Source organism: Taurulus bubalis, assembly GCF_910589615.1.
Source record: "Taurulus bubalis genome assembly, chromosome: 2".
NCBI classification, from domain to species: domain Eukaryota; kingdom Metazoa; phylum Chordata; class Actinopteri; order Perciformes; family Cottidae; genus Taurulus; species Taurulus bubalis.
In genome coordinates this window covers 34932722-34957949 of record NC_136590.1, presented here as the reverse complement: position 1 = coordinate 34957949, position 25228 = coordinate 34932722, and the positions used below count along the sequence as shown (strand labels likewise).

General features: G+C 40.1%; 3 protein-coding genes across 3 annotated transcripts; 1 reads left to right on the top strand and 2 right to left on the bottom strand.

Moving 5' to 3' along the window:
• Positions 1–1869: 1869 nt before the first annotated feature.
• bicdl2l (bicaudal-D-related protein 2-like) lies at positions 1870–7636 on the top strand. The gene is made up of 6 exons (XM_079234093.1): positions 1870–2402; positions 3040–3159; positions 3244–3405; positions 4119–4201; positions 4329–4449; positions 6613–7636. Exons 1-6 carry the CDS (start codon positions 1878–1880, stop codon positions 6961–6963), a joined length of 1362 nt encoding a protein of 453 aa, XP_079090219.1. The 5' UTR covers positions 1870–1877; the 3' UTR covers positions 6964–7636.
• A 1861-nt stretch (positions 7637–9497) lies between these two features.
• On the bottom strand, positions 9498–14465 carry abhd11 (abhydrolase domain containing 11; the record flags this gene model as incomplete). Its single annotated transcript, XM_079238096.1, has 6 exons — positions 9498–9633; positions 10682–10863; positions 11053–11223; positions 11432–11605; positions 11987–12122; positions 14332–14465. The coding sequence occupies 6 exons, from the start codon at positions 14463–14465 to the stop codon at positions 9498–9500; spliced, it is 933 nt and encodes a 310-aa protein (XP_079094222.1).
• Positions 14466–20689: 6224 nt separating this feature from the next.
• LOC306733218 (claudin-3-like) lies at positions 20690–22666 on the bottom strand. The gene has a single exon (XM_079214424.1). It carries the CDS (start codon positions 22564–22566, stop codon positions 21916–21918), a length of 651 nt encoding a protein of 216 aa, XP_079070550.1. The 5' UTR covers positions 22567–22666; the 3' UTR covers positions 20690–21915.
• Positions 22667–25228: the final 2562 nt, after the last annotated feature.

Below are 25228 nucleotides of genomic sequence, written 5' to 3'. Positions count from 1 at the left end.
TTTTTAAACTAAAAAGGCTTTGCACTGGTCAGGGGGTACTTAGCTGAAAAAAAATATTTCACAGAGGGTACATCACTGAAAAAAGGTTGAGAAACACTGATGTAGTTTACACCCCAAAACAAGAATATCTTCCAGATAATTTTACAGGAACGCCTGAAGAGACTTGTTGTCTCATTGACTAATGTCACTGAATGTAAGAATTAGGACACTCTTTTCCTGTTGTTGCCACTCTTCCTGCTACACGCTGGGATCGGTCTTTTGTTGAGCATTTTATGTGACTGGAGAGTAAATCGGTCCGTCTGTTTAGTCACAGCCTCCTATAATCCCATCTTTGTCTTTCTGTTTACTTTCTCATCATGAATACCCCGCTGAGCAGAACAATTGGACTCATTCTGTTAAACAGAATGTTTTTTTAAATATAAACTCCAATTTTGTGAGTATCAAGTAACTGTATAAATCAAGAAGTGATCGTGTACTTTCAAGCTGGTCACAAAATCCAGAGATATCATGGAAGTGATGAAATGTGTTTTTAGTAACATTTTGTTTTGCCAAATATTTACACAAAGGGAAATCGGATGCTTGCCATGTGTTGAATATCAATCAACCTGTTATTCTTTTGCAGAGATTTGCCTTTTCTGTCCTGTGAATAACTATTATTTCCCCAAATTCTGAACCAACAACAAATACTCTGTGAATTAGTGGCACTGTCTCACCCCACTGAACAAAGTGTACAATTTAAGAAAAAAAAAAGCTAAATATAAGTATAAATTAAGTTTGCCCTATTTAGAATAATATGCCAATTACTGGATATAATGAAGGAGAAAAAAACCCACAAGTTTTACTCTCAAGACTGCAACCTCCCTTATTAAGCAGTAACCTACGTCCTGAAAACATGTGTACACAGTGTGCAGCACATGCAATTTGGCAGGATGCTTCAAGAGGGAGGCAGAAAAAACAAACCACCAACCACAAAAGACTCTTCTTTAATTACATTTCATATCTAATTGTAGTACATAACTTTATTGACACAACCAATTGAAACGTGACAAATTAAAGCATGGGCATGACAGAAAAGTTGGAAGAACATGTCGACCTCTAAAAAAAACAAGGTCACAAAGTTCTTGAATTGACAGTAAAATAACTGATAATCGGGGTGTAGTGTTGTTCTTTGGGTGTAACATTTAAATGAACTCACATCTTCATGAAGCTTTTCATTGTCCCAACACAAAAACATTGCCCAGTAATCAGTTATAAAATAGGACATGTTTATGGGTTACCGACTTGTCTCTGCTAATGTATGTGGGAGATTTATCACCCCAAATTCCCCTCTTAACTGCAAGCAATGACTACAACTGGTGTTTTCCACAAAGCATTTCAACTCTAAAATAGATTGATGACTCAGCGAAGGAAAAAAAAATTATAGACAGTCAACATGGCTTCCTTTGACACCAACTGTAAATAACTTTATCTGTTTTCTGTGGTCACCATCTCCAGCCCTCTGCTCTGCGTATTGCACATTGCACGATAAATGAGCAGTTTAAATCAGGTATCATGAGTCAAGCCTGAATAATCTGATCAAAAGTGCTCCTCCCTTTGTTCCCTTGCAGCTCTGGTATGTTTGCGCATCACGTGTTTGAGTAGCAACTGCAAAAGAGGAGGACCTAATTGAGCCACAGGCAGCGGTGTCATTATGTCATGTCATGTCGCGCGTCTGTGAACGCAAGCAAATCAGGAAAAACAAGTTTGGGTTCATTCTGTGGGCACATTCTGTTTTTACCTCCCATCCTTATTTTTCTGCTTTGTTATATATAACCTGACAGTATCTGCAGATGCTTGGATCGACTCTGCTTCTGCCTGTGACTACGACCAGGCTGATCATGGAACACATTCAGCCTTTCTCAGTCCTCAACGAGAGGCTGAGGCCTCAAATCACCAACAATGAACAGATCTACTCCTCTCTCAACAAACTGGATGACAGAAAGGTGGCCTCACTCAAGAGCAAATCTTCATCTCTCCACAGACACACAGTTCTGCCAACAGAACTAGAACCAAAGGTCTCCAAAAGCGAGCCTGAAGGCGACTCAGAGCGGCAAGATATGGCCGTTGATGGCGAAAATTCTGCTGACCTGATGATCAGCCAAATCTTCGTCACTGAGTTAAATTTAAACGATTCTGGAGAAGAGCTGGTTGACGACAACAGAAGCGTCTCCTCGTCTGAGGAGAAAGACCATCCGAGTGAGCTGACCTCAGAGGGGCTAGATCATGACTCCCAGTCCGAAGCTTTGGACGATGAAGGAGGGGGCCCCTTCGAGAGGAGCTGCTTGAACGGGACGTTACCAGACTTGCTCAACAGTGGCAAGCTGCTCAGCAGACGTCGGACACTGGGACATGTCTCAGAGACGGTAGGATGACAGTCTTTATATGTGTTTGAAATAAGGGACAGTTTATCAGTGTCCACGAACATAAAAAAAAAAATTGTGCATTGAAATTAAATCTAACCTGCGACACACAGGCTTGTCGAACAACAAGACAACCTGTTATACAGGGAGGGTTCGGCCCCATGTGGCCCTCAGGAGTATCGTCTTACTCAACAGAAAAGCATAACCTTTTAAAATGCAAATGTGTTCCCAGAACACCAAGAAATCACAAACAGCATAATGTAGTGTTCTCAAAAGGAGTTTGATGCTCTGACGTTAAAGAGCAGTAAAACCTGAGTTTGCAGTGAAGAACCTTGATGGTTTTACACCTGATAATGACAGGGCTTGATTTGTAGTTCAGAGTGTAACAATGGAAACAGTGGTGGGAAAAGTTTGTGCGTCATGCTTTGTTAATGATTCTCATTTCCCTGTTATCTTCATGTGTCTTTGAGTGTGTTTCTATGAATGCATTCCTTAGCGCATATTTGGGGTGTTTGTAAGAGCTGAACAATTCTTTTACAGTTTCACTCAGGAATCTAGAATCGCAGTTTCTGTTTACACTGTGTAAAAAAAATGTGAATGACTTGTGAAAATGTACTGATGTGATGTTTATTGTTTGCAGCTTAAAGAAGTGCGCAGAGAGGTGGAGCTGTCTCGGAGACGAAGCATCAAGCTTAAGGCGCAGGTGGACAAACTACAGGACAGCAAAGACGGACCGGGATGGAGCAAGCACAGATTGAGGGTACGAATCAATACGCACATTATCAGGACAAAGTGGACATCACCTCTGCAAGACTGTTTTAATGTATGTTCCTTTCTATCCCAGGTCAAAGATGAGGTTCTGTCCATTCTGCGGCTGCTGCACCCGCTTACAGAGTCCGGGTCCAGCTCGGGTCCTAATCCCTCTAATGAGCACAACCACCTAGACACTTCTCTGGCCCAGCTGCATGATGTGGCCCGCCAACTGGCATTCAGCCACAGCAAACAGGTAAAGGCCACACCCACTGAGATAAAGCTGGTTACCCGTTAATCATGTCGATCTCAGTCTGAGTTCATTTTATTGGGGCGTGTTACCGCAGAAGAATGTTCCCTTTGCACGTACAAGTAGAACTAAAGCTGACAGCTGACAGGTCAGGCAGCTTATTATAACTGACTATATTAACTTGCGAGGAAAAGCAGCAAGACTATTTCACCCGTTAAAAAAAAGAAGCCATTAATACATTTTTGGCAACACAGCAAGGAATTTATACCATCAACAAGAAAGTTCAAATACTAGAAGCCTTGAAAGAAGTCCTGAGCTCTGTAAGTGTATATTAATGCTCATTTAGGAGGTACATGAGCCCTCTTGATGAAGCATCCTTCTCATTGTTTAAGAAGAAATTATCCTTTTATTAATCCCCTTGGGGAAATTCTTCTTTGCATTTAACCCATCCTTAATTATGAAAGAGCAGTAGGATGCCCTGTGAGGCGCCCAGGGATGTTTAGACGATAAAGCACAGATATGCGGCCAGACAGGTTTACGAGCAGCAGTATCAGTGATCTGAGTCGTTCTGTTTTTTACCGTCGAGAAAGTCACGACGTCGTGTGACTGCCGGTGGAATCAGATTAGAATCCTGTTAAAAGTCAGTGATGTTTGATACGGAGAATAACAAGAGTCGTGATAAAACATAACCTTTTTTTCCTGACTTGTTCATTTGAAAGTTTGAATCTGGAAAAGGAAAAGGTTCAGAGGAGAGCGCTATTCTGCAGCAGGCGTTACGGGACAGAGATGAGGCCATCGAGAAGTAAGTACACACCCGAGGCACGCAGTCACCTCCTCCAAATAACTAAGGAATCAAGATTTAAGAGGGAAAAAAGGAAGCTATGAATCTATTTTGAGGAATGTGTCATTCGTTCTGTTCTGCTGTGCAGGAAGAAGGCGATGGAGGCCGAGCTACTGAGGAGTAAAACAGAGATGATGTTGCTGAACAACCAGCTGCTGGAGGCTGTGCAGAAACGTCTGGAGCTGTCGCTGGAGCTCGAGGCCTGGAAGGTAAAACCTGAGACAAATTTAATGTTTAACAGCGAAAAAAAGAAGTGAATAAACTGAACAAATCTCTGAACAAATACATAATTAAAATATAAATGAAATATGTAGTCATATTGCGCAAAATAGAGAAGTCTACAAAAGTAAGACATAGAGGATTTTCTGCTGGTGTTAATTGGCTTTGGCACACATCTGGTGAGCGCTTGGCCCCCTGCAGGGTAAAGATGAAACTACTTTGCACTTTGGAAGTGTTGTTGAGCTTCCTGGTGACAGCAGCAGCAGCGTCCGCTTCAGCTGTAACCTCGAAATCCAAACAGATTTCACCGTACCTGCTTTGATTAACCCATAAGAACCCAGACCCATTTCTCCTTCAAGGAAAATGATGGGGGACATAAAACGATATAAGATTAAATAGAACACATAGCACACATTTCTGACATTGTTTTCAAAATAGTGTTAAAGATCTGAAATGTTACATGTATAACATTGGACATTAATGGTAAAATAATATTTTTTTTATTAATTTGTTTACATTTGCTAATATGCTTTGAATTGAACAATATAAAATATATTAGCTTAATATCATTGACTTTTATTAACGGAGCAGATAATAATTTTTCGGATTGTGACATATATGTCACATCAGGTTTTTCGTGAAATTTGTAGGTTAAATTCCCGATGTGATTTATGTGTCACAACGATATTTATCTGATTTGTTTTATATCGGTTTGTTCAAGAAATGTGCTCACAGCAGGTTCAATATATTAAAGGACATGTTATGTAAGTATTATAATTCTTAAATGGGTGAATATTACCTTTAGCAATGAAAAACAAGCTTTTTTAAATGTAGCTACTTCCTTCAGATCTGTCACAACATGGAACAGACATCTTAGAAATGTTGTTATGAGAACACAAAATCACATGACAGTAGGTACTTTCCAGAACATTTAAAGGACGTGTGACACCATTGGTTCTTATGGATAGAAAAAATGATTTATTTTTTTGTTTATATATATTGTAACATATTGCACATTTTGCAGAAAGTGTTTGCTATTTGAAGCTAAAATAACAAAATGGTTTTTACTTAAAAAAAATTCTATATCGGTCAATGCCTTTTCTGGATATGATGGGATATAATCAAACCCTCACCGGCTGTGTATTTTAATTACATTTTTAGTAAAGTTGCACTTTGTACCTTTATACTATCTTCTGGTCAGAATCAGCTTTATCAGAATCAGCTTTTTTGGCCATGTGTGTGTATACATTCATGGAATTTGACTTTGGTTACACGTTGCTCTCGTTGTACGTATGTACATTGTCATGAACCGGGCCGCACGGCCATGACAGAAGAAGGGGGACACACACAAAATGAGTGGGTTAACAGAAAAAGGGTTTATTGAACTTGCAAAATTCAGAGACAAACCGTGATTTTTGACCACCAACCCAACTGGTATCTCAAGAGGAGTTGGAACAGCTTGTGTCCAGGGTGTGAGGGGTCTGCAGTGATCTTTCCAGCACGCTTCCTGACTCTGGAGGTGTACAAGTCCAGGATGGAGGGCAGGCTGGAACCAATAGTTCTCTCGATCTAGGGTTGGGAGGTTCTTCCTAAAGTCCAGTCATCTCCACAGTTATGAGCTTGTTCAACTCCAGGTTGTTCTGACCACACAAGATGATTAGCTGTTCAACATCCCGTCTGTACTCATCACCGCTCCAAATATTACAGCTACTTATTTTGGAATGAAAAGATAGAAAATGGCTAAACATAACCTAATATTACACATTAATACCTACACACTTGAAAAAAAAAAAAGATAAATACTCAAGTGAAGGGGAAGCGAAGAAGATTCCTGTTTGGTCCTATTTACTAGTTGACAGTGATGTAAAACAAATTAAGCCCAGGAAAAGGCACCTTTATGACCAATTTGCACACTAAACACATCATTTGTGACACTTTTATCCTTTTGTTGTATTTATCTGGTCATGCAGTCCTTATTCACTTTGAAAAATGCCATTTAAGAGTAAATCTAACAAAGATCAGTCTCACAGGTTTCAAATCTCACCATATTTGTTCGTCCCTCCATCCAACATTTCCTGTCTCTAATCACTGTTTTTAGATTTTATTTTATACATCTTGTGCTCTGACAGCCGGTTTGTTTTTCTTTGATTCAGGACGACGTTCAGCGTATCCTCCACCAGCAGCTGCAGAGTCAGCAGCAGGCAGAGGCCCAGAAAAAGCCCTCCCGCCTGGGCATGCTGAGGAGAAACATCAAATCCCCCATTCAGCGGCCAGCAAACTTCCCCTTGACTCAGCCTTCCTCTCCCATAATCAACCCCAAACAAATCTTCTTCCCCAGAGCTGCAGTTTCAAGTGCTCCGACTCCCAGCACGCCTCCTTCCACACAACGCAACTGGAGGGACAAGCTGAGGAGGACCAAGAGGCCAACTAGTCCCGATCCGGGGCAGGAGTCAGAGGCCGGGGGCGACGACGACTCTGTCTTCCAGGTCATATCACTTGATTGAAACAGAAAGGACTTTGCACTGAGTAAAAGTACTCATGTCTAGCAATTTAAAGTCCCCCTCCAGTCACGAATGTGTTGAGCTTATCTTCACTTGTGCAGAGTTTGACACTTGAAATCTGTTTTCACATTAATCTGCTGAAGGGGGAAAGTTTCTCTATGCTCATTTAAAATCGTTTAAAAACACGTGTACGTACATGAATGATTTGTGACATCACAGATAGTAGCCAATGGTGGTTCAGTATGCAACTTAACACCAGTGTGATGTGGAAACACAAGGCCTCTGGTGCACAAACACTGAGAATGGACTTGTCATTGAGTTTGTAAACATCTTGAGTCATAGATTCGATGAGAGAGAAGTACATGTAATTTTAAGAAGTTTTAACAAGGTAATTGGACCTCTTTGTGGGAGGGGATCTTATATATATTCTTGGGAAAACATGCTTTGGATCTTTGACTATTGTAAGTTAGTTATAAATGACCCATATAATTGTTTAATACCATGACAGTTGAATGCCTTACACTCCACTACATCACTTTAGATCTTTCGTTGTGTTTTTATTGTCGCATTTTCATGATTCAAAAGAAAAAAAGCATAAACTTTGTTGCAGATTTGTCATTTTATTGTATAATATCAGTTTGTACATTTTCAATTATATATAATTAACCCACTCCTATATGCTTCTTTGTCATATTTAAAATGTATACATAATATCTAGAATGAGTGCCACCATTGTGGCAACATGTTGAACAAACTGAGACGTATATAGCACAGCAAAGTTACACCTGATGACAAGAGAAAAGGCATGCTCATAGTGGAATATACATTCCTGAACAGAGGATTACAGTCTTCTAACAGCTTTTCAGTATGCTTGAATAAATTCAATTTTCTATATTGTTGACACAGAGCCTTCCCCCCTGAGACAGAGATACTTGTCCCAGTGCACCACTACAGAAGCTGAAGCAGGGCCTCCACCCCTACAATCTATGCATAATGTGCAACAAGACACATCTGTCCTGTGGTTAAGGAGGACAAGAGAGGGGGCAGGGGGGATTCTCCACAAACTGGAGCTTCATAAAAAAATAAGGAGGTGTAAAATCCGATCATTTAATGCCTTTTAGACTTCTGTATTCACATCAAACGAACGTAAAACACTGATTGTTGTAAACATCTAGCGCCATGAAGGGACACACCCTCATCTGTTAAGCTTCCTTGTGAGAAAATTCACACAGAACTGGCAACCCAGCTGCCAATCGAAAGTCTGCTAGTTATTATTGAAGAATAAAAGTATTTTCTTATCAAGTCTTACAGAAATGGAAAAGGAGCTCTTGACAAAAGAGGCACACATTTACAACACCCTGCTTATTCATACAGATGGCAGTTTCACGACTGGACTGTCCTGCTCCAAACAAAGGAAACAGAAACAATATGAACACTATTAAGACTAGATAACAACATACATTACTGCAGCATATATTTGTGAGATACCCATATAGCCTTGTCTTTAGTCGTAAAGATAAGGGAGATACAGATAATAACTCGGTAAAACATGTTTAATCAAAACACTATGAGGACAAATACGAAGACTACATTACCACGGCTTATTGACAGACAGACAGGAGAATAGTATAATCGTTTAAGAATTAGCATATCCACTTATAACCTGAGATATTCAGGAAACAGATTGTGATAATACCGCATTTCAGTGTTTCAGATTGGTTTTCATAGATTATGTTTATAGATTATAGATTATGTTGCCATAAAAATATAACCAGCGCTCTCGATGACCTCGAGTCATTGACCTGTAAATCCTCCTCTCTGACATCCAGCAGGTACACGGAGGAGGGGACCTTGAGAAATAGTGCCAGGCCAAATATCGAATATATATATATCACAATTATCAACATCAAAATAAGTCTCTACAACAAACCATCTTGTACAAGTAAAGTCTGCATTACAGCCTCTCTGCAGAGCTCAAACATCCTGACAACACCAAACTCCCTCTGGCAAAGAAACATCTTTTGCTCGGAATATTCTTAACTCAGCTTCTCGTACAGTATTTGTTTCATTCCAGTGCTGTAAAAACTGAATTATCCAACCATTTTACTGCATGTCCACCTCAGCAGTCCCAGATTTGACTTGGCCTAACTCTGCTTTTCCTACTGGCATAACATAAAGAAAGCACTCTGCAAATGAGTTTCTTTGGATTAGTACATCACCTCCAAAACAGCCCCATTAAATTATATATTGTCTACCTACCGACCAATAAATCAATAATGACACATCTAAGAACCAGCCAATCTAGTAACGCTAGAAAAAAGAAGAAATGTTCACTTACGCTACGCCACACTAATATTGTTAGGAGGAGGATTGGCTGCTGTAAAGGGTACATTTGGTCCAGTGTTGGCAAATATTAGCATCATTAATGACTCCACTTGCTCTTGCTGAGGCTGCAGAATACTAACCGTCATTTTCAGTGAGGGCTTGCTCAGGAGTGCTGAGCATTGAAAAAGTCCTGAGGCGAAGGCAGGAAGCAGCTAGGACTGGAGGAAGGAGCTGATGGAGCTGATGAAATCTAAGGGTTTGTCTGCGTGGATCCAGTGGCTCGCATCTGGGATGTACTGGATGTCAGCGTTAGGGAACAGCCTCTGGATTTCTGGGTAATCGTCAGAGCTGGATCAGGAGTGAAGACACGGGGGAGAAGTCATTAGAATATCAGGTAAAACGAGGCGGTGTGAGAGGAAAAAGAGACGAGAGGAACAGTGAAAGATGAAAGCTAGTGTGTTCACACATGCAGTTGCATCCAGTAAATTCAAATGAAGAGTCACTAATCATTTTATCAGGGGTGTTGGCATGGTTCTTATGATTTTATCTGGTTAAATTGTACAATTATTGTCATTATTATTTTTATTTTATTGCATATGTATTGTCTGTGAGGATCTGTGTGAAAACCCGGAGCGGAGTTTCGAGTTGTCTTTATTGTTGTGGCTTTGTCCAGGATTGGCCTGAACTGTTTTAGGTTGTGGGGAAAACAAAGTGTTCTTTTTTCCCGGGTGGACTGAACTCTGAGGCCGGTTTGGTGGAATAACCCTACTGAAAGCTGAACTGAGTTATAGTCGATTTGTTTTTGCAGTGCTGATGTTTGGTGACATTTATGTGATTGCTATTGGGTGTTGGCTTTGTATTTTATTATTATTATTTGTCATTACTAGCCAAACCCAGATTATGTACACATTTATACATACATACATACATACATACATACATAGTATAGTAGCAGGTTAAAATATGAATATAATATATATGTATATTTATACATAATGTGATGTTTGTTAGTGCTGTTTGTGGCTTAATAAGATCTGATTGATGGAAACGTTGTGCAGCAGTAAATATAAAAACATTGTGAGAACGAAGAAAGGTGTGCAAATTCTACTTTTTGCTTTGATTATGGAGATATGGATTCAGAATACATTCAGTTCAAGATTAACCTAAGAATCAAAGATATGGACCTTCGGGATTGGTATGATGCAGGTTGTTCAGACTGAGAAAAGGTTGTTCATGCTCAGCCTCGTTTCCAGAGAAAATCACGAAAAGCCCATTCATGAACAAGCAATGCCACTAGACTGAGTCTATGAACGCTATAATAGATGGCATGTTCAGTATTCTAAGCTTATGTATCTGTTCCCTTAAAAAAAAGCCATCTGTCTCTGGTGTTTTATACCTGATATAAGCAGAACTGGCTCCACCCAAAAACAATGTAGGTCCGTCATAGACTGTGTCAAAGCTGGGGAAGCTCATGATGTCTTCAAGGTGCGCCGAGATGGCCTCCAAGTTGACCCTCCAGGCGTAGCGGCCATTCTGTTCCACCAGGTTAGTGAGCAGGAACTGACGCACTGAGCGCTCCTGAGGGAGGCAAAGACAGTTAATGATGAGACAGGTTTTCAAAACAAATCCATTTTTATTTTCACAGCTTGACTTTAAAGCAGCTACAATCCAGATTTGTATAATCAATTCATAAAGTTCTAGACAGAATCATTAAAGCTATTTTCAGATGTCAAACTAGAAGGTTGTGAGCAGAGAAGGAGTCCTGACCTTGACTAAACTGCGCAGCTGATCCTCAGCCATCCGCCTGGCGGTGGAACGTGGGATGTCGCTGGAGATCTTCACCTCCTGCATGGCCTTGATGTAATAGCTAAAGTTGGTGCGTGTGGTGGTCTGGGCTGGACTGATGTCCACGACCACCAGCCTCTCCACTAAACCAGACTGCAAACAGAGACAGACAGATGGGTGTAAACCGGTGGGGAGGGAGATGTGATTGGGGGGAAACCAATGAGAAAATGGAAACAGGACAGCTAGTTGTGGCATGAAGACCAGAGGAGGATTATTAGGTTCAGAGAGGACAGGGATGTACAGTGTGAACGAGGACTGCAGCGTCATCATAAAGTCATGGGGACATTTCTCAGCTGCTAACCTGCGTCAGGGCGGTCGTCATGGCCGTCTTCCCTCCCATGCTGTGGCCGATGAGGACACACTTCTCAATGTGCAGCTGGGCGAGGAGGTGTTTCAAGTCAGCGGTCATCGCTTCATAGGTCAGCTCCAAACTGTGAGGGCTGTTGCCGTGGTTACGGGCATCTACAGTCAGCACCTAACTGGACAAAGGACAGTTAGGACACTTGGAATGGGGGGAAAGAGCCAACGGAGCGGAAACAAAAACACTTTCACGTCAGTTGGATTGTTTTTTTGGGGCTTTAAAAGTGGCAGCACAAACAAAGGCCGTATTGTGCACATCAGGTGATGAGTTTCCTCCAGCAAGCCAAAGGGCAGATTATCTCTCAGTATGTATTACAACTGTGCAGACTGGTGAGGAGTTGGATCAAATGACTGGCAGCACACTGGTTGATTGTGTATTCCAATGCCTGCTTTTCTAAGACTGCTATTGTCAGGCGTCTGAGAACAAACTCAACACAAAGATGAATTGTTTTTGGTGGAACAACAGACGGGTGTGATGTCTTCATCACTGCATTACCTTTCGGCCTGTGCGCTGCACCAAGGACTTCGCTATTGAGTGGAAGTTAGATTTGCTGCCAAAAAGGCCATGAAGAAACACCAGGGGAGTGCTCTCCCCCTTCCCATCAAAGACATCATAGGTCAAGTTCACTGGGCTGAGGGACAGAAACACAGTTAGAAAGATCAGATAGAATCTGCTAATGTATGTGGTGAGAACTACAGGAACAGTAATAAATACAGGTTACAAAACTCTGCAAACAGATGAAACTGCCAGGGAGGGGAATGCTGACTTAATTGCTTAAACATATTTGCAGAGGACCTTCAAAGAGAAGAAGGCAGTGGCAGCGTAGTTCAATAATATGTGACGTGTTATAATGCAACTGTTCTGATCTATTGGTTCAACATTAGGTAAACCCATGTGTAGTAGAGAAACTTTGTTTTTAAATGTTTAAACATGTTTTTAATTAATAAATTAATCACTTAACATTTATTATGTATAATTTGGGAAAGTCATTGACTTAAAATGAAAATGTTCCACTGTAGTTAGGGTGCATTAGCACCTACAGAATGGCTCTAAAAAGACTCTTATGTGAAGCTTTAATATTCAAGATTTGTTGAGATAATTGTATAAAAGGTGTTGACTCAACTCTATTAGGGTTGTGACGAACATTCATTATTAATCTGTTTATTATTTGTTGGATCCTTCGTTTATTTACTCTGTCTCTAAAATGTGACAAAATAGTGAAAAATGCAAATGACAGTTGCTAATATACGGTGGTGGAAGCACCACTATTAATGTATCAAAGTCGTTCATTGTTTACTTGTAGACCACAATCGGTAATTCTGCTTTTCCTTGGACCTATTCATCACACGTATTGTTCCTCGCTACATATCAAGTTGCATCTGTTACAAAGTGAAAACAAAAGTCACACGAAAAGAGATAAATCAGCAGCTACAGCCGAGAAGAAACAGCAGAAGTGTCTGCGGCCGCAGGAGGGCAAAGCTCCACGTTCGGAGCAATGACACTGCAGACATTTTACTTTAGACAATTTCTGCATTCACAAGCTGCAGAGTTTACGGGTCTGGGCCAATTCAAGCGGTTACATGAAGGATCACACATAGGGTGTGGTTGTAGTGAGCACTATTGCACCTCAGCACCTTCGGTGAGGTGTGTGAGGACTTTCTGCTGTTTAGAAGTGTTAAACCCTGATGCTTAAACATGTTAGTTTGACAAGTGGACTGGTTACGTTATGCTTTGAGTGAAGGAACGAGTGGAGAGGTTTGAGTCTGTTACTGTTTGTTGTGGCAAATGAGTAGTGCTGTGTGTGTGTGTGTGTGTGTGTGTGTGTGTGGTGTGTTAACACTGTGCAGTGTCTGCTTTGCTGTAATGTGTGTGTACATGTTGTCATGTTGGTGACGTTTTGTCCAAAGCTCGTTTTATTTGGGGTCGATCATTTTTGTTTCATTGTCTGAGTTTTCTCTCTTTTTTGATTAATTCTTGTGAGGCTACACTGAAGAAAGCAGCTGTATATTTACAATATACATATTATGTATGATTCATCAGTTGTCTGACCAGACTGTAGAGTGTTTTGTATGTTTGGACGAAATGGGACTTTTTGCTGATGTTCAACTTGTACACAAGTTGATATTTAATGCATATAGTTTGTAGCCTACTCCTTAGTTTAACAGTAGTTTTAAATCACATGTTTTTCTTACAATTTAACTAAACTACTTTAGTACATTTTACACAAGTACTTTTGCTTTAGTAAAACGTCTTTAGAGTAACATTACTTTCCCCTGAGTATAATATGCGAGTACTCACCTCTGCTAATATATCAGATTGCATTAACTACCCCTCAACATGACTGTGTGGACACTTTTCACTGTACAAAATCAATATCACAGACATTAAGTTGAAACGATTCCCCTCTAAACCAGTTCCAACAGAAACCTCCCAGTGTAACATTCATCAATACAGGATTTATTGAAAGGGGTGTCGTATTAGACAACATTCATTTTAAGCTCCTGGCAGCTTAGCGTGCTGTAGCATCGCATATTATATACTAAATATGACACCGATCATCGTCTTGTATAATAACCAAATACAATAACGCATCAGACAGGGAATCCACATCTAAAACCCTCTTTTGCTGATAGCTGTGCTGCGGTGAACCCTCTTGCTAACCGTCTGAATGTCATTGGTGTACACTGTGTAAAGTTAACGGTCATATTAGCTCTTAGAGAAACAAAGACACGACGATCATCCCCAACGGAACAGGTCGCTTTAGATAAACATCGAGCTGTCCACCAGCACCATCACACCGCGCAGAGGGCATCAGTTAGCCGGGGAGCTAGCAGGGGTACCTGGATGAGCTCGCTGCCCGGACCGTGAGAGCCACCGGGGCCCCCGCACACACGTCCTGCTGCCCGGGGAACAAGCGGCATGACGGCCGGAGCCTCAGCAGTCCTCTGTGGATCAGGCGACAGAAAGCACTCATAGCAGCATATACTCCGGTACCGGCGATCGACGAACCGCATGTGCGTTTCTAAACGGCCACAATGACAGCAGGGACTCAGAGAGAGAGAAACGGAGCGCCCGGAGGTCGTGGGGATTGAAGGGAGCTTCAGTCTGGGAACAGCTGATGCTGCGTCATGACGTAGCACGCATAATAATTTATGAACTTGTTTCCCTGAGTTTAGTCTCTCAGGCTGTGTTATGCGCATACCCTGTCACAAATATACAATTATATATACAATATATGTGTGTGTGTGTGTGTGTGTGTGTGTGTGTGTGTGTGTGTGTGTTTGTGTATATATACATACACATATTTAATGATATATATATATATTACTTTATTATTATTTATTTTAAATGAGTGAAAAAAGGCAGGGTTGTCATATTTGGTTTGATTGTAAAAAATACTCCTTTTCATAGCCTTATTTGGTTTACGTTAATTGAAAAACGACCCTAGACATGGCTTTACATTTTGTATTTCTTAAATATGGTTGCCGTCAACACACTTGCTCTCTTAAATGCATGTTGAGCCACTAGGTGGCCCCAGAGCGGCACGATGTGGGCAACACCTTCTCTTCCCCAACAAAATGACATCCTTACTGCACTGAATGGAGCTGCTCCCTCTGTAAGAACAGCTGGCCGTAGATGATCAGCTCTTTCATTGCCTTGTAGAGGACACACACGTCTCAATAATAAAGAATACACTCTATTATGATGAGATTAAACTCTATTATGATGAGATTAAACTCTCACCAAACTGCTCGTTCGTTGTGAAACATGCTAAAACACCATGTTATATTTTGACTGCTGCTGCTTTGTGGACGGTTTTACACTGTACACCAGGAGAGTTTACTTATGTGTATTGTATTTTATTACGTTTTTTATTATTATTGTGTATAGTGCTTATGTGCATGGCTCTTGTCTTGTACAGGAACATAAAAACAACCAGACTATGGGCCTGCAGAGCCTGGCCTCCCTTGCAAACATGCATGGGAGAGATGTCCTCTGGGATAAAGCATGCTGTGAGCTGTCACCATAGTGACTGCATGAGACAGAGGCCGGGGGGAGCGCACGGTACAGATTCAACTGAGAGGAGAAAAGGGAATTGGTGGATGAGTTTGCTTTTTTGTTCTTTCTATTCAACATTGTGCAAAAGCTTCCGTTTTACTTAAACCAAGTATTACATAGTGCCAGCACCATGTTTCTGAAGCTATTGGATTTATGTCAACAATATCTTAAATATTAAGTAATTCAATTATTTGAAATGCTGGCTTTAAAAGAATAATAAGTTCATTCTAACTGTTATTGTATTGACAGCCAGTTGGACAATTGCAACCCAATGGCAGATTTAGTGTTTTTACAACAACAACAAAAGATGAAATACATACAATATATTATCCATATTCATTTAAAACTACAATCAAAAAGTAGATGCATATATGCAGAAGAGGAAGGAGGCCAATTGTTTTGTTTTTTATAAAAAATATCTAAGATTCAATAAACATTGATCAAATGAAGAAAAAAAAAAGAATCAAAAGACTGTTTATAACTGAATATTGCATAAAATCATTGTCAAGGTAGACATAGATGTTTTAAAGGTGAATTGTTTCTTCAATTTGACTTGAAGATGGTCAGACTTTGCTGACATTTCACCTCGGCCCTCCGTCCCTGAGTACTGTGGTTTTACTTCTTGACTGTGTAATGAAGCTGAGCGTCAGACAGCTAACGTCAGCTCTTCCTCATGCTACACGGAGCACAGCAAAGACAGTCTTTGTTCTCAACCTGCTCTTTTTAAAGTGCCTGCACATGCACACACGCATGACATCAGGTCAGTGATGTGTTTTTTTTCTAGTTTTTTAACAATAAGAAAAAGATCAGGAATGATTTAAACATCTCATTCTATGAATAAAGTAAATACAACGTATTTGCCCAGTTTGACTGCCAAACTTATAAAGGAGAATTTACACGTTTGGCTAACGTGTTGCTCTTCATACATACATGTACATATGCATGACTATATTAAATAGATATGGAGACAGAAAACTTGGACTTTATTCTCATAGAGACGAATTAATAAAAACAATGATGCTCTTTTAGTTGACCCTCTTGCACTGTAACACATACTGTATGCAGCATGTTTTTATTTTATTTCATTAGGTTATTGGACAGGGAAAATAGTTAACAAAAAGAACAAAAGGCTACTTACACCCCAGCTTGTTCACTCTACTCGGCTTCTGCCAATTGGCTTGTAGCTCCGTCACTGCGAGTTAAACACTCAACAAAGTCATGACTGTTTGCTGTCCTGGCTCCTCAATGGTGGAATGAGCTCCCCATTGACGCCAGGACAGCAGAATGTCTCTACGTCTTCCACTGCAAACTAAAACACATCTTTTCCGACGATGCCTTGAATAAAGAAAGTAGCACTTTAGTAGCACTTATAGCACTTTGTAGTTTTGCTTTCTTGAAGAAATTGTACTTTCTTGATTCTTGTTGTTCTGAGTTTGTACTCATGGTTGAATGCACTTATTGTAAGTCACATTGGATAAAAGCATCAGCTAAATGATGAAATGTAATGTAATGTACTTTTCACAAGTTTAAAAAGCAACCTACACTTTTTTTATTGATATCTACTACATCATACGCACCCGATAGTATAGTACACAGTAATACATAATACACATACTGTATTTTTAAGCAACACTCCTTTTATTTGATGTTGAGGAAACTTTATAAACCACTGAGTGAGACTTTGAAATCTTAAACGCTGTTTCAGCAGAAGAAGCTGTGTCAGATAATGTACTAAACTGTCACATGAACCTTCAATAAAAGATGATGCTGTCATGTATTACGTCATGATTTGTAGCCACAGAAACAAAAACATTCAGAATCTTTAGACCAAAATGAAGAGCACAGAAGTTGAAAAGGTTGCTTGAATAAATGTACTCCAACAGGATAAGAGGGTCGACTCACAACAGCCTCTCGTGGGATCAGTGACGGGTGACTGCTGGTTTATGATACAAAGGATTATAACTTCTGCTTCTCTGATACTTCTGCTTTCACTGGTGCACTGTGACAGTTTTTAATGTTTTACTGTTTTACTGTTTCAACCTCAGAAATCTTTATCCACCTCTATATGTTTTCATTTAGATTCTATTCAGAAATATTCAAGGGCCTTAATATTAATTAATGGGGAGAAATGTCTTGATGTTTATTTTGAAAAGCTATACTGAACTAGTGTATGATATTGTCCTTACTGTTCAACAAATATCAACATTTATAAATCTAAGGCACCTTTTCTTTGTATATTGTGGCATTTATATATGTTTATGTATATATATTAACATAAATACATATTATATATACATCTGTATAAAAAAGAAAAGTCAGACATTTTCCTGGAAAAGTTAATTTCTCTGACAGGATTAGCTGTATCCTGATATCAAAATGGAGTCAGGCGGTATTTTCTTTTAATCTGTTTTTTGATATAAGCAGTAATGCCAAAATATTTCTGTCCAATTAGTTGCTATTTTAGTATTTCACAACAGCTCCGATTTATCTGTATTTACAGATATAAATAGTTTGAAGACTTTTCAGTCATTAAGTCATAAAAGACAGCTCAGAGCTTCCTGATAAGAGCTTCAGAATTATCAGCATAGAGGAAAGGAATGTTCTGCTTTCAGGGAAAAACACTGGCATGAGTCAGGAAACTGAACAACAACCACATCTTAAAACTGGAGACCCTCTTGCGATGCGATCACAGACGCAATGCCAAATTGGGCCACTGGTGTAAAGTGGTAGTGGCAATGGCCCTTTCCCCACTTCCTACCCCCTTACTTCCTGTGCCCTTGCTCGGACCACACCCGTCTTCGACCCCGGCCTTCATTTCGATATCAACGGCACACCTGAAGTTCTGTAACGGCATCTTACACATTTGTGACGCTATTGCATTGACAAAATATCTGTCCACACCTAGACGAACGCTTGGTAAGATGTAGTTCCTGCTACAGTAGGACATTTTGCCACGATGACTCACACACACACACACACACACACACACACACACACCCCTACACACACACACACACACACACACACACACACACACACACACTCACAAGGTGAAAACAACATTGCAACATTGCTGTCACGGCTGGTAAAAAAAAAGTTTAGGTATCCTACAGAACATTTTGCCGAGATCTTTATCTCCAACATCAGGACACCTGTGCCGAGAACCAAACTCTGATCGCTGTGGCGCCTTTTTTTCTTAAATAAATTATTTTATTTTCTAAAATATTTGTCATCAGATTGTGTTTGTAGCACTGAAATATCTGATATTTATTTAGTTCTACTTTAGAAATATTTTCATAGAATCTTTATTTCAAAATAGAAGATTTAGAGCAAATTTATGTTACAAACATCCACAAAAAAGAGAATATGTTCTGTTACTAAAATGTGATATGTAATTGATATATAGATTATTGTGCTATTGCTTATCTTATCTCATATCTTACACCTTATGTGGTAGTACCCAACCACATCTCCTCCGACTACTTTAAGCTTTGTAATGAATAATATCTAAAATACAACATGTTTTTTTGACCCACGCCTGATGAAGAGTTTGCAACAGATGGTTTATCTACTTTACACAACTTTACAACTGATCAGTCAGCGAGGTTAAAGAAATCTGTGATAACATGGGCTAATACTTTCTAGAGTCTCTATCAGGTACCTGTTGGACTTTGCTGTTGGGTCCTCATCTTGTTTGTCAGAAATCTGCTACCTGTCAACTTTACGTGTTCCTGCTGGAAAGAGAAGTTGTCATTCAAATGCCATGCCATGTCATGTGGCTCTAGTTCTCACTTTGTTCACTTCATAGTGTACAACATCAGCTGTGCTGATTAACTTCACATTGGGGTCTACCATGCAGTGATGAAATCCCTTGTCTTATTTCTTCTTTTTCCTTCATATTTAATTATATTAAAGGTACCATGTGCAGTTTTTGACCACTAGTAGCGCTACGGAGCAATGTTTGTGTCGTACATGCACACAGGCACGCAAACAACATGGATTTATGCTAAATAGTTTGGTAGCACTAACACAGTGTTTCAACTAATTACTTTTTTCATTTCTGATTTAATCAATTTTTAAACAATTTTGCAAAAATGCCATTCCAGTTAACTAACTAACCAACCAACATGCATACCATGATTTGTGACATTCTTGTGTTGTAGTTGACAGAGATTATTCTATGGACAGAGGAGATGCAGCCGATTCTCACCCCAAACTAAATAAACTTTCGTCTTCCCAGGAAGCTAGGGTTTAGAGAACAAAACCACTTAGTTTGAATGTCAAACGAGTCACATGACTTGCGATTAACAATAATGACTCACGTAACAAAATGTCAACCTTTACCTTCTAATTTTGTTAAAATGATTGTCTTTTCTTGAGCTGCCCACTCTATGTTGACTATCTCACTCTTTATACTTCGTCAGTTGCTCTGAGTGTCTAATAAAAGTTAATTGACACCCTTTAGCACTTATTTCTGTGATTCGGTCAAATTCCAGTCACTGACCCACCTTGAACATGGTCCTTTGTGATTACAAGGGAAGTGTGTGGGTGGATGTTTTTGTGTGTGTGACTGATTGGTAAAACCTGGTGGCAGAGAACTGCCTTTAAGGGCTCATAAAGTGCATTTGGTTTTATTTTCTATTTAATTCATTTATTAGAAATGTTTCAAGGCTGTGAAATGTTGTGACTCTAGTTGTTGTTCATCGGTTTGTCAAATATTCTGCTTTTTGTCAAAACTATTGAGATAATTGTTGGAAAAGGTTGCGTTATTCTTTTTCTGTTTCTGTTTTCTGCCAACAGTCTGAATTCTTTGACAGGTGTGTGGTAGCCAAATGTAGCCTACGATACCTGCTACACCTCAGCATTATTAAGCTCTAAACTGAGAGATGAATAAGCTCACCTGTACCACTGGCTATACAAAGAACCCAACTCCCAAAGCCCAACCCTACTTTCAGCTTTTTAAACTATTTGATTTGAACTGATGCTTGTTTGTTTGGTGGCAAATGCTTTGTGAGATCCATCCTATATTCTTCAGGCACTCTAAAAAAAGAATTAATCCGTCTTTCCTGATCAATGAGAAAGAACAGAAGCAACACACATCATTCTTAGTTTGACTTTTATTCAAAATCTTCTACACGTTTGAAATTCAAGCATTACTATGAAACATTTAACAAAACATTTATAATGTTTGGCCACTAAAGTATAAAAAATGTTAAACTGAACACAACATCTTAACAACAAGAGATGGTTTTGAATTGATGAAATATTTGATAAATAGCAACCACAAAACACATCCTTTTGATGTGGAAACAAACATCCTACAACAGCTGAAGTCATATTGCCTCAGGCTGTCTCTCTCTCACACACACACACACACACACACACACACACACACACACACACACACACACACACACACACACACACACACACACACACACACACACAAAGAGGACCTTTGGCTCTTTGTTTGACAGCAGATCATACAGGCTGTTGCTTAAGATAGATGTAAAAACAAAAAAAACAATACAAATCTATTACACACACAGTGGAGTGTTAGAATGCATTTCAAATACATTTTATTACAGAAATATACAATAAACTTGCATATATAGACACATAAAAAGTATCTGTGTCACAACTGAAACAGTCTTTTCTATATCTGTAAACAGTAAAACTGTGAGGAGGGAGATAACGTTGTTACCTGGGGCCATATCATTGATCCATCTTTAGTTTCAATCTCAGTAGAAACTAAGCAAATATACATGCAAAGCACACACACAGACACACACACAGACACAGACACACACAGACACACACACACACACACACACACACACACACACACACACACACACACACACACACACACACATACACACACACAACCAAATCTATGTAAAGTGAGAGCAAGCTTTTCCTCGTCATTGTCAGCGACACACAGCATTTCAACTGAAGGTTTCACTGAAATACGACACCAGCAGGCCGACAGCTAATTATATAACAACACACACTCACAAGAAACAGGTGTTTCGGATTCATATAATGCCACAGAAGTTAAAGCATAAATACAACAAGTTATTTTTCACTGGAAAACAGGCTCTAATGTTCTACAGAAAATGGGAGCGTCTAAAACAAGACACACCTGCTGCATAAAGCAGAGCAAAACATTAAAGTTCTGTAAATGAACATGTCAGCCAAAGGCAGAGCAGGACATTCTACATTTCTACACACATCTTCATTTCGGAGTCTTTTTGTGGGGTTCACCCTGTGGTTTTAGACAGAAAAATACAAAGACACTCAAAAACACTCATGTGCAACACACTTTCATCCTGCTTTCTAAATCAATCTGCCAGCGGTTCCGTTCAAACATAGTCTTTCCTGTCGTACCCTCCACCTGCACTGGTGCTGCGCGGGGCGGTGTAGGCCATCCGGGGCGGCTTGTACTTCTTCTCTTTTGGCGGACAGCTGCTGCACAGCATTGCCCCACCAATCAGGAGCAGGGCGGCCGCTCCCCAGCCGATGTAGAGCGATGCCCCAAGCTCCCTCTTCTGCGCGCTGGTCAGGAGGGGGTTGTAGAAATCCTGGATGATGACACTGGCCGTCCAGGAAACGGGGATGAGGACCAAAAGGCCGCCGAGGACAAAGAAGATTCCAGCAATGATCATCACTTTGGCTTTGGATGGCTCGTCTTCGATGCAGTTGGTGCACTTTGCGCCGACAATGGAAATCAAGACCCCCAGCAACCCGAGTATGATGGCGACGATCATCATTGCTCGGGAGGCCTGCAGCTCCCGAGGCAGGGCCAGCAGCGAGTCGTAGATCTTGCACTGCATCTGGCCAGTGCTCTGGGTAACACAGTTCATCCATATACCCTCCCAGATGGTCTGAGCCGTGACGATGTTGGCTCCGATGAAAGCCGTCACCTTCCACATTGGCAGGGCGCACGTAACTATCGCAATGATAAAACCAATCACTCCAAGGGCAATGCCCACAATCTCCATGCCCATTGACATGCTGGCTCTCGGTCTGATGACAGAACAAAATTGAAATGCAGAGTTCACAGTGCTTCCAACAAACCGTTCAGATTACAGTGAAGGCCCTTCTCCTCTGGTGTCCTTGAAAAGTGTGAGCACCTGTGAGAGGGTGTGATGTTGCTATGAGATGCTGCCACAGAAACAAGAGCTACTTTATACCTCAAGGGAGTGAGGAGGAGTCCCCCGGTGATGATGTCAAAAGGAGGCCGTCTTCACAAAAAAAAAAAAAAAAAACACCACCTGTGCACATATGACATAGGAGAAGAGCTGGAGGCAGGACGAGTGAGGAGGGATGTGCTGGTAGGGTGTGTCTGTGGTTGGTGGGGGTTGGTCACCAGAAAGATGTTTGTCTCTTGAGAAAAGGGAACGAAAAGTTCTGTATATTTTGTCCCAAAAACAACATGTGTAGTTCCTCATACATAAACACAGACTTGCATTATGAGGTAGTTAACCCCAGTGCAGAACAGAGAGGTAGCTTCAGCCTCTGGCTATATACTTGAAATGCTTGTTGTGAGTAACAACAGTGCAAACACACACTCAGACTGTCCCTCTGTTACTTCCTGGTTCCAGTCTTAAAACAGTCAGGATTTGGTGTTAGGAAAACAATCCCAAAAGCTCTGCTGGAAACTGGAATAACTGCACCCAAAGTAAATATGAGCAGAGGGAAAACATAATAGGTCGATTCTCCGACACCTTTAGCATACAGACAGCGGGATCTTCTCAGTATCGGTTAAACTCTTTACTCTGACCAAATGATTCCTGCAAACACACGTAGTTAAGTGTGTATGACAGAAGAAGAAGAAACAATTGATTGTGGTATTATGTGAACCTATGTTGAAGGTTAGACATTCAGAAAATTTGGGAAATAAGGATTTGTCTTTTATGTTCTGTAGAAACGTTAAATAACATTTGTTTTTAAAAGCTAAAGGACTGAGATAAGTGCAGTGACACTTTCAGAGTCAGCTTGTTGTTAACTTTAAATTTAAGTCAGGAAGCTTGACATTTTGTAAGGCATTAAAAGTTTGATGGTGCTTCAAGATGGAAAGATAAAGGATTTTATCGGGGAACAAAAAAAACCCCACAATAAATGTCCAGCGGTAATTCTTCAAAATGTCTGATAATCTATGTCATTCTGTACTAATTGTTGGGGAAATTGGGATTTTTTTTCAAATAAAAAGCTCCATTTAAACCACAGTAGATATTTAGTAAATAATAATTTATTATTGGAAATTTTATTCTGCACAGATGTAATTAAAGGTATTTCAAGTCTAACAGGCAGGTGCCCATTTATCAAAAAGCAAAAAACATTAGGAAGAGTTATTGAATGGCCAGAGAGAACAAATGGAATGATTACAGCAAGATTTGCAACAATTGTGAATCTATCCTTTATTTATTTATAGGTAATTTGAACTGAACTCCAACTTCCCAATGATTGCTACCAATCTACACTGTCCAGTAAATGTGTTTGATTTCAAATAGAAGCGAGCACCTCTGATGTAATGATTTTGTCATTATCAAGAGGATTACACATTAGAGACTCAAGAGCAGGGGTCTCAAAATATCGGCCGATATTTTGTGGCCCCCTACTTGACATCAAAGTTTAATGTTAGTGCATCCTGCACGTTTTTTTACGCTGCAAAGATACACTGGTTTTTATTCAGACAGACAACACACTAACACCTGAGAAAAGAAAACCTTGCAGTGTACTAACAAAATCAACACTGTCCACAGAGAGATGGCAGCTCTGCTTGGGTCAGCTGTTCAGTTTTACTCTGCCCTAGACACACGACCATGCGCTGGTAAAGAGTACACAGTACACACACACACATACATACAGATACATATGATGTTCTTGTTCTGAAAACTGTTCTTGAAAAAACGAAACTGAAACATGCACATTGTGTAAACATTGTAAATAGTTCGTTTTTCTATAGTACATATTTTGACTCAAATATATATATAGTAAATATTTTGTTTGAAAACAAAAACTGTTGTAGTATTAATGTTTCATGTGCACAAACCCCATTAAGCTTGATCTGTAGTATGAAGTCATTTCTCAGTCCTGAGTCTGTTGCAAATGGAACTTATTGACTTGCAACAGTGATCTAAAAGCTAAATTCAGAGAGGAAAACCAGACATGACTGGACCATTTATGAGAGAATTGCCTACATCCTTCCCTGAGCTGACTAAAGTGATCAGTCGGGTCAGGGTTTCCAATCTGACCTGGATCAGGGTTTCTACTGTGACCTGGATCAGGGTTTCACTGTGACCTGGATCAGGGTTTCACTGTGACCTGGATCAGGGTTTCACTGTGACCTGGATCAGGGTCAATGTGGCTTAGCTGTGTGAGCAAAAGCGCTGCCAGGTGTCTGGCAAGAAATAGAATAAAGTACAAATGTATTCAGGGATTGCATTTGTTGGTTCGGTGCAGTTTCAATAAGTTATTTAAAAAATAAAATATATTTACACTGTTAAAAACTATTATAAAAATGTATAGAAACTGCTGGTTGCCTTTTTTATGACGAAAATATGATTTGCGCTTTCTGTGTGGCCCTCCGATGAGATCACAATACCAACGGTGGCCCCAAGCCAAATTGAGTTTGAGACCCCTGCTCAAGAGGCTCTGGCTGCTCATCGACAA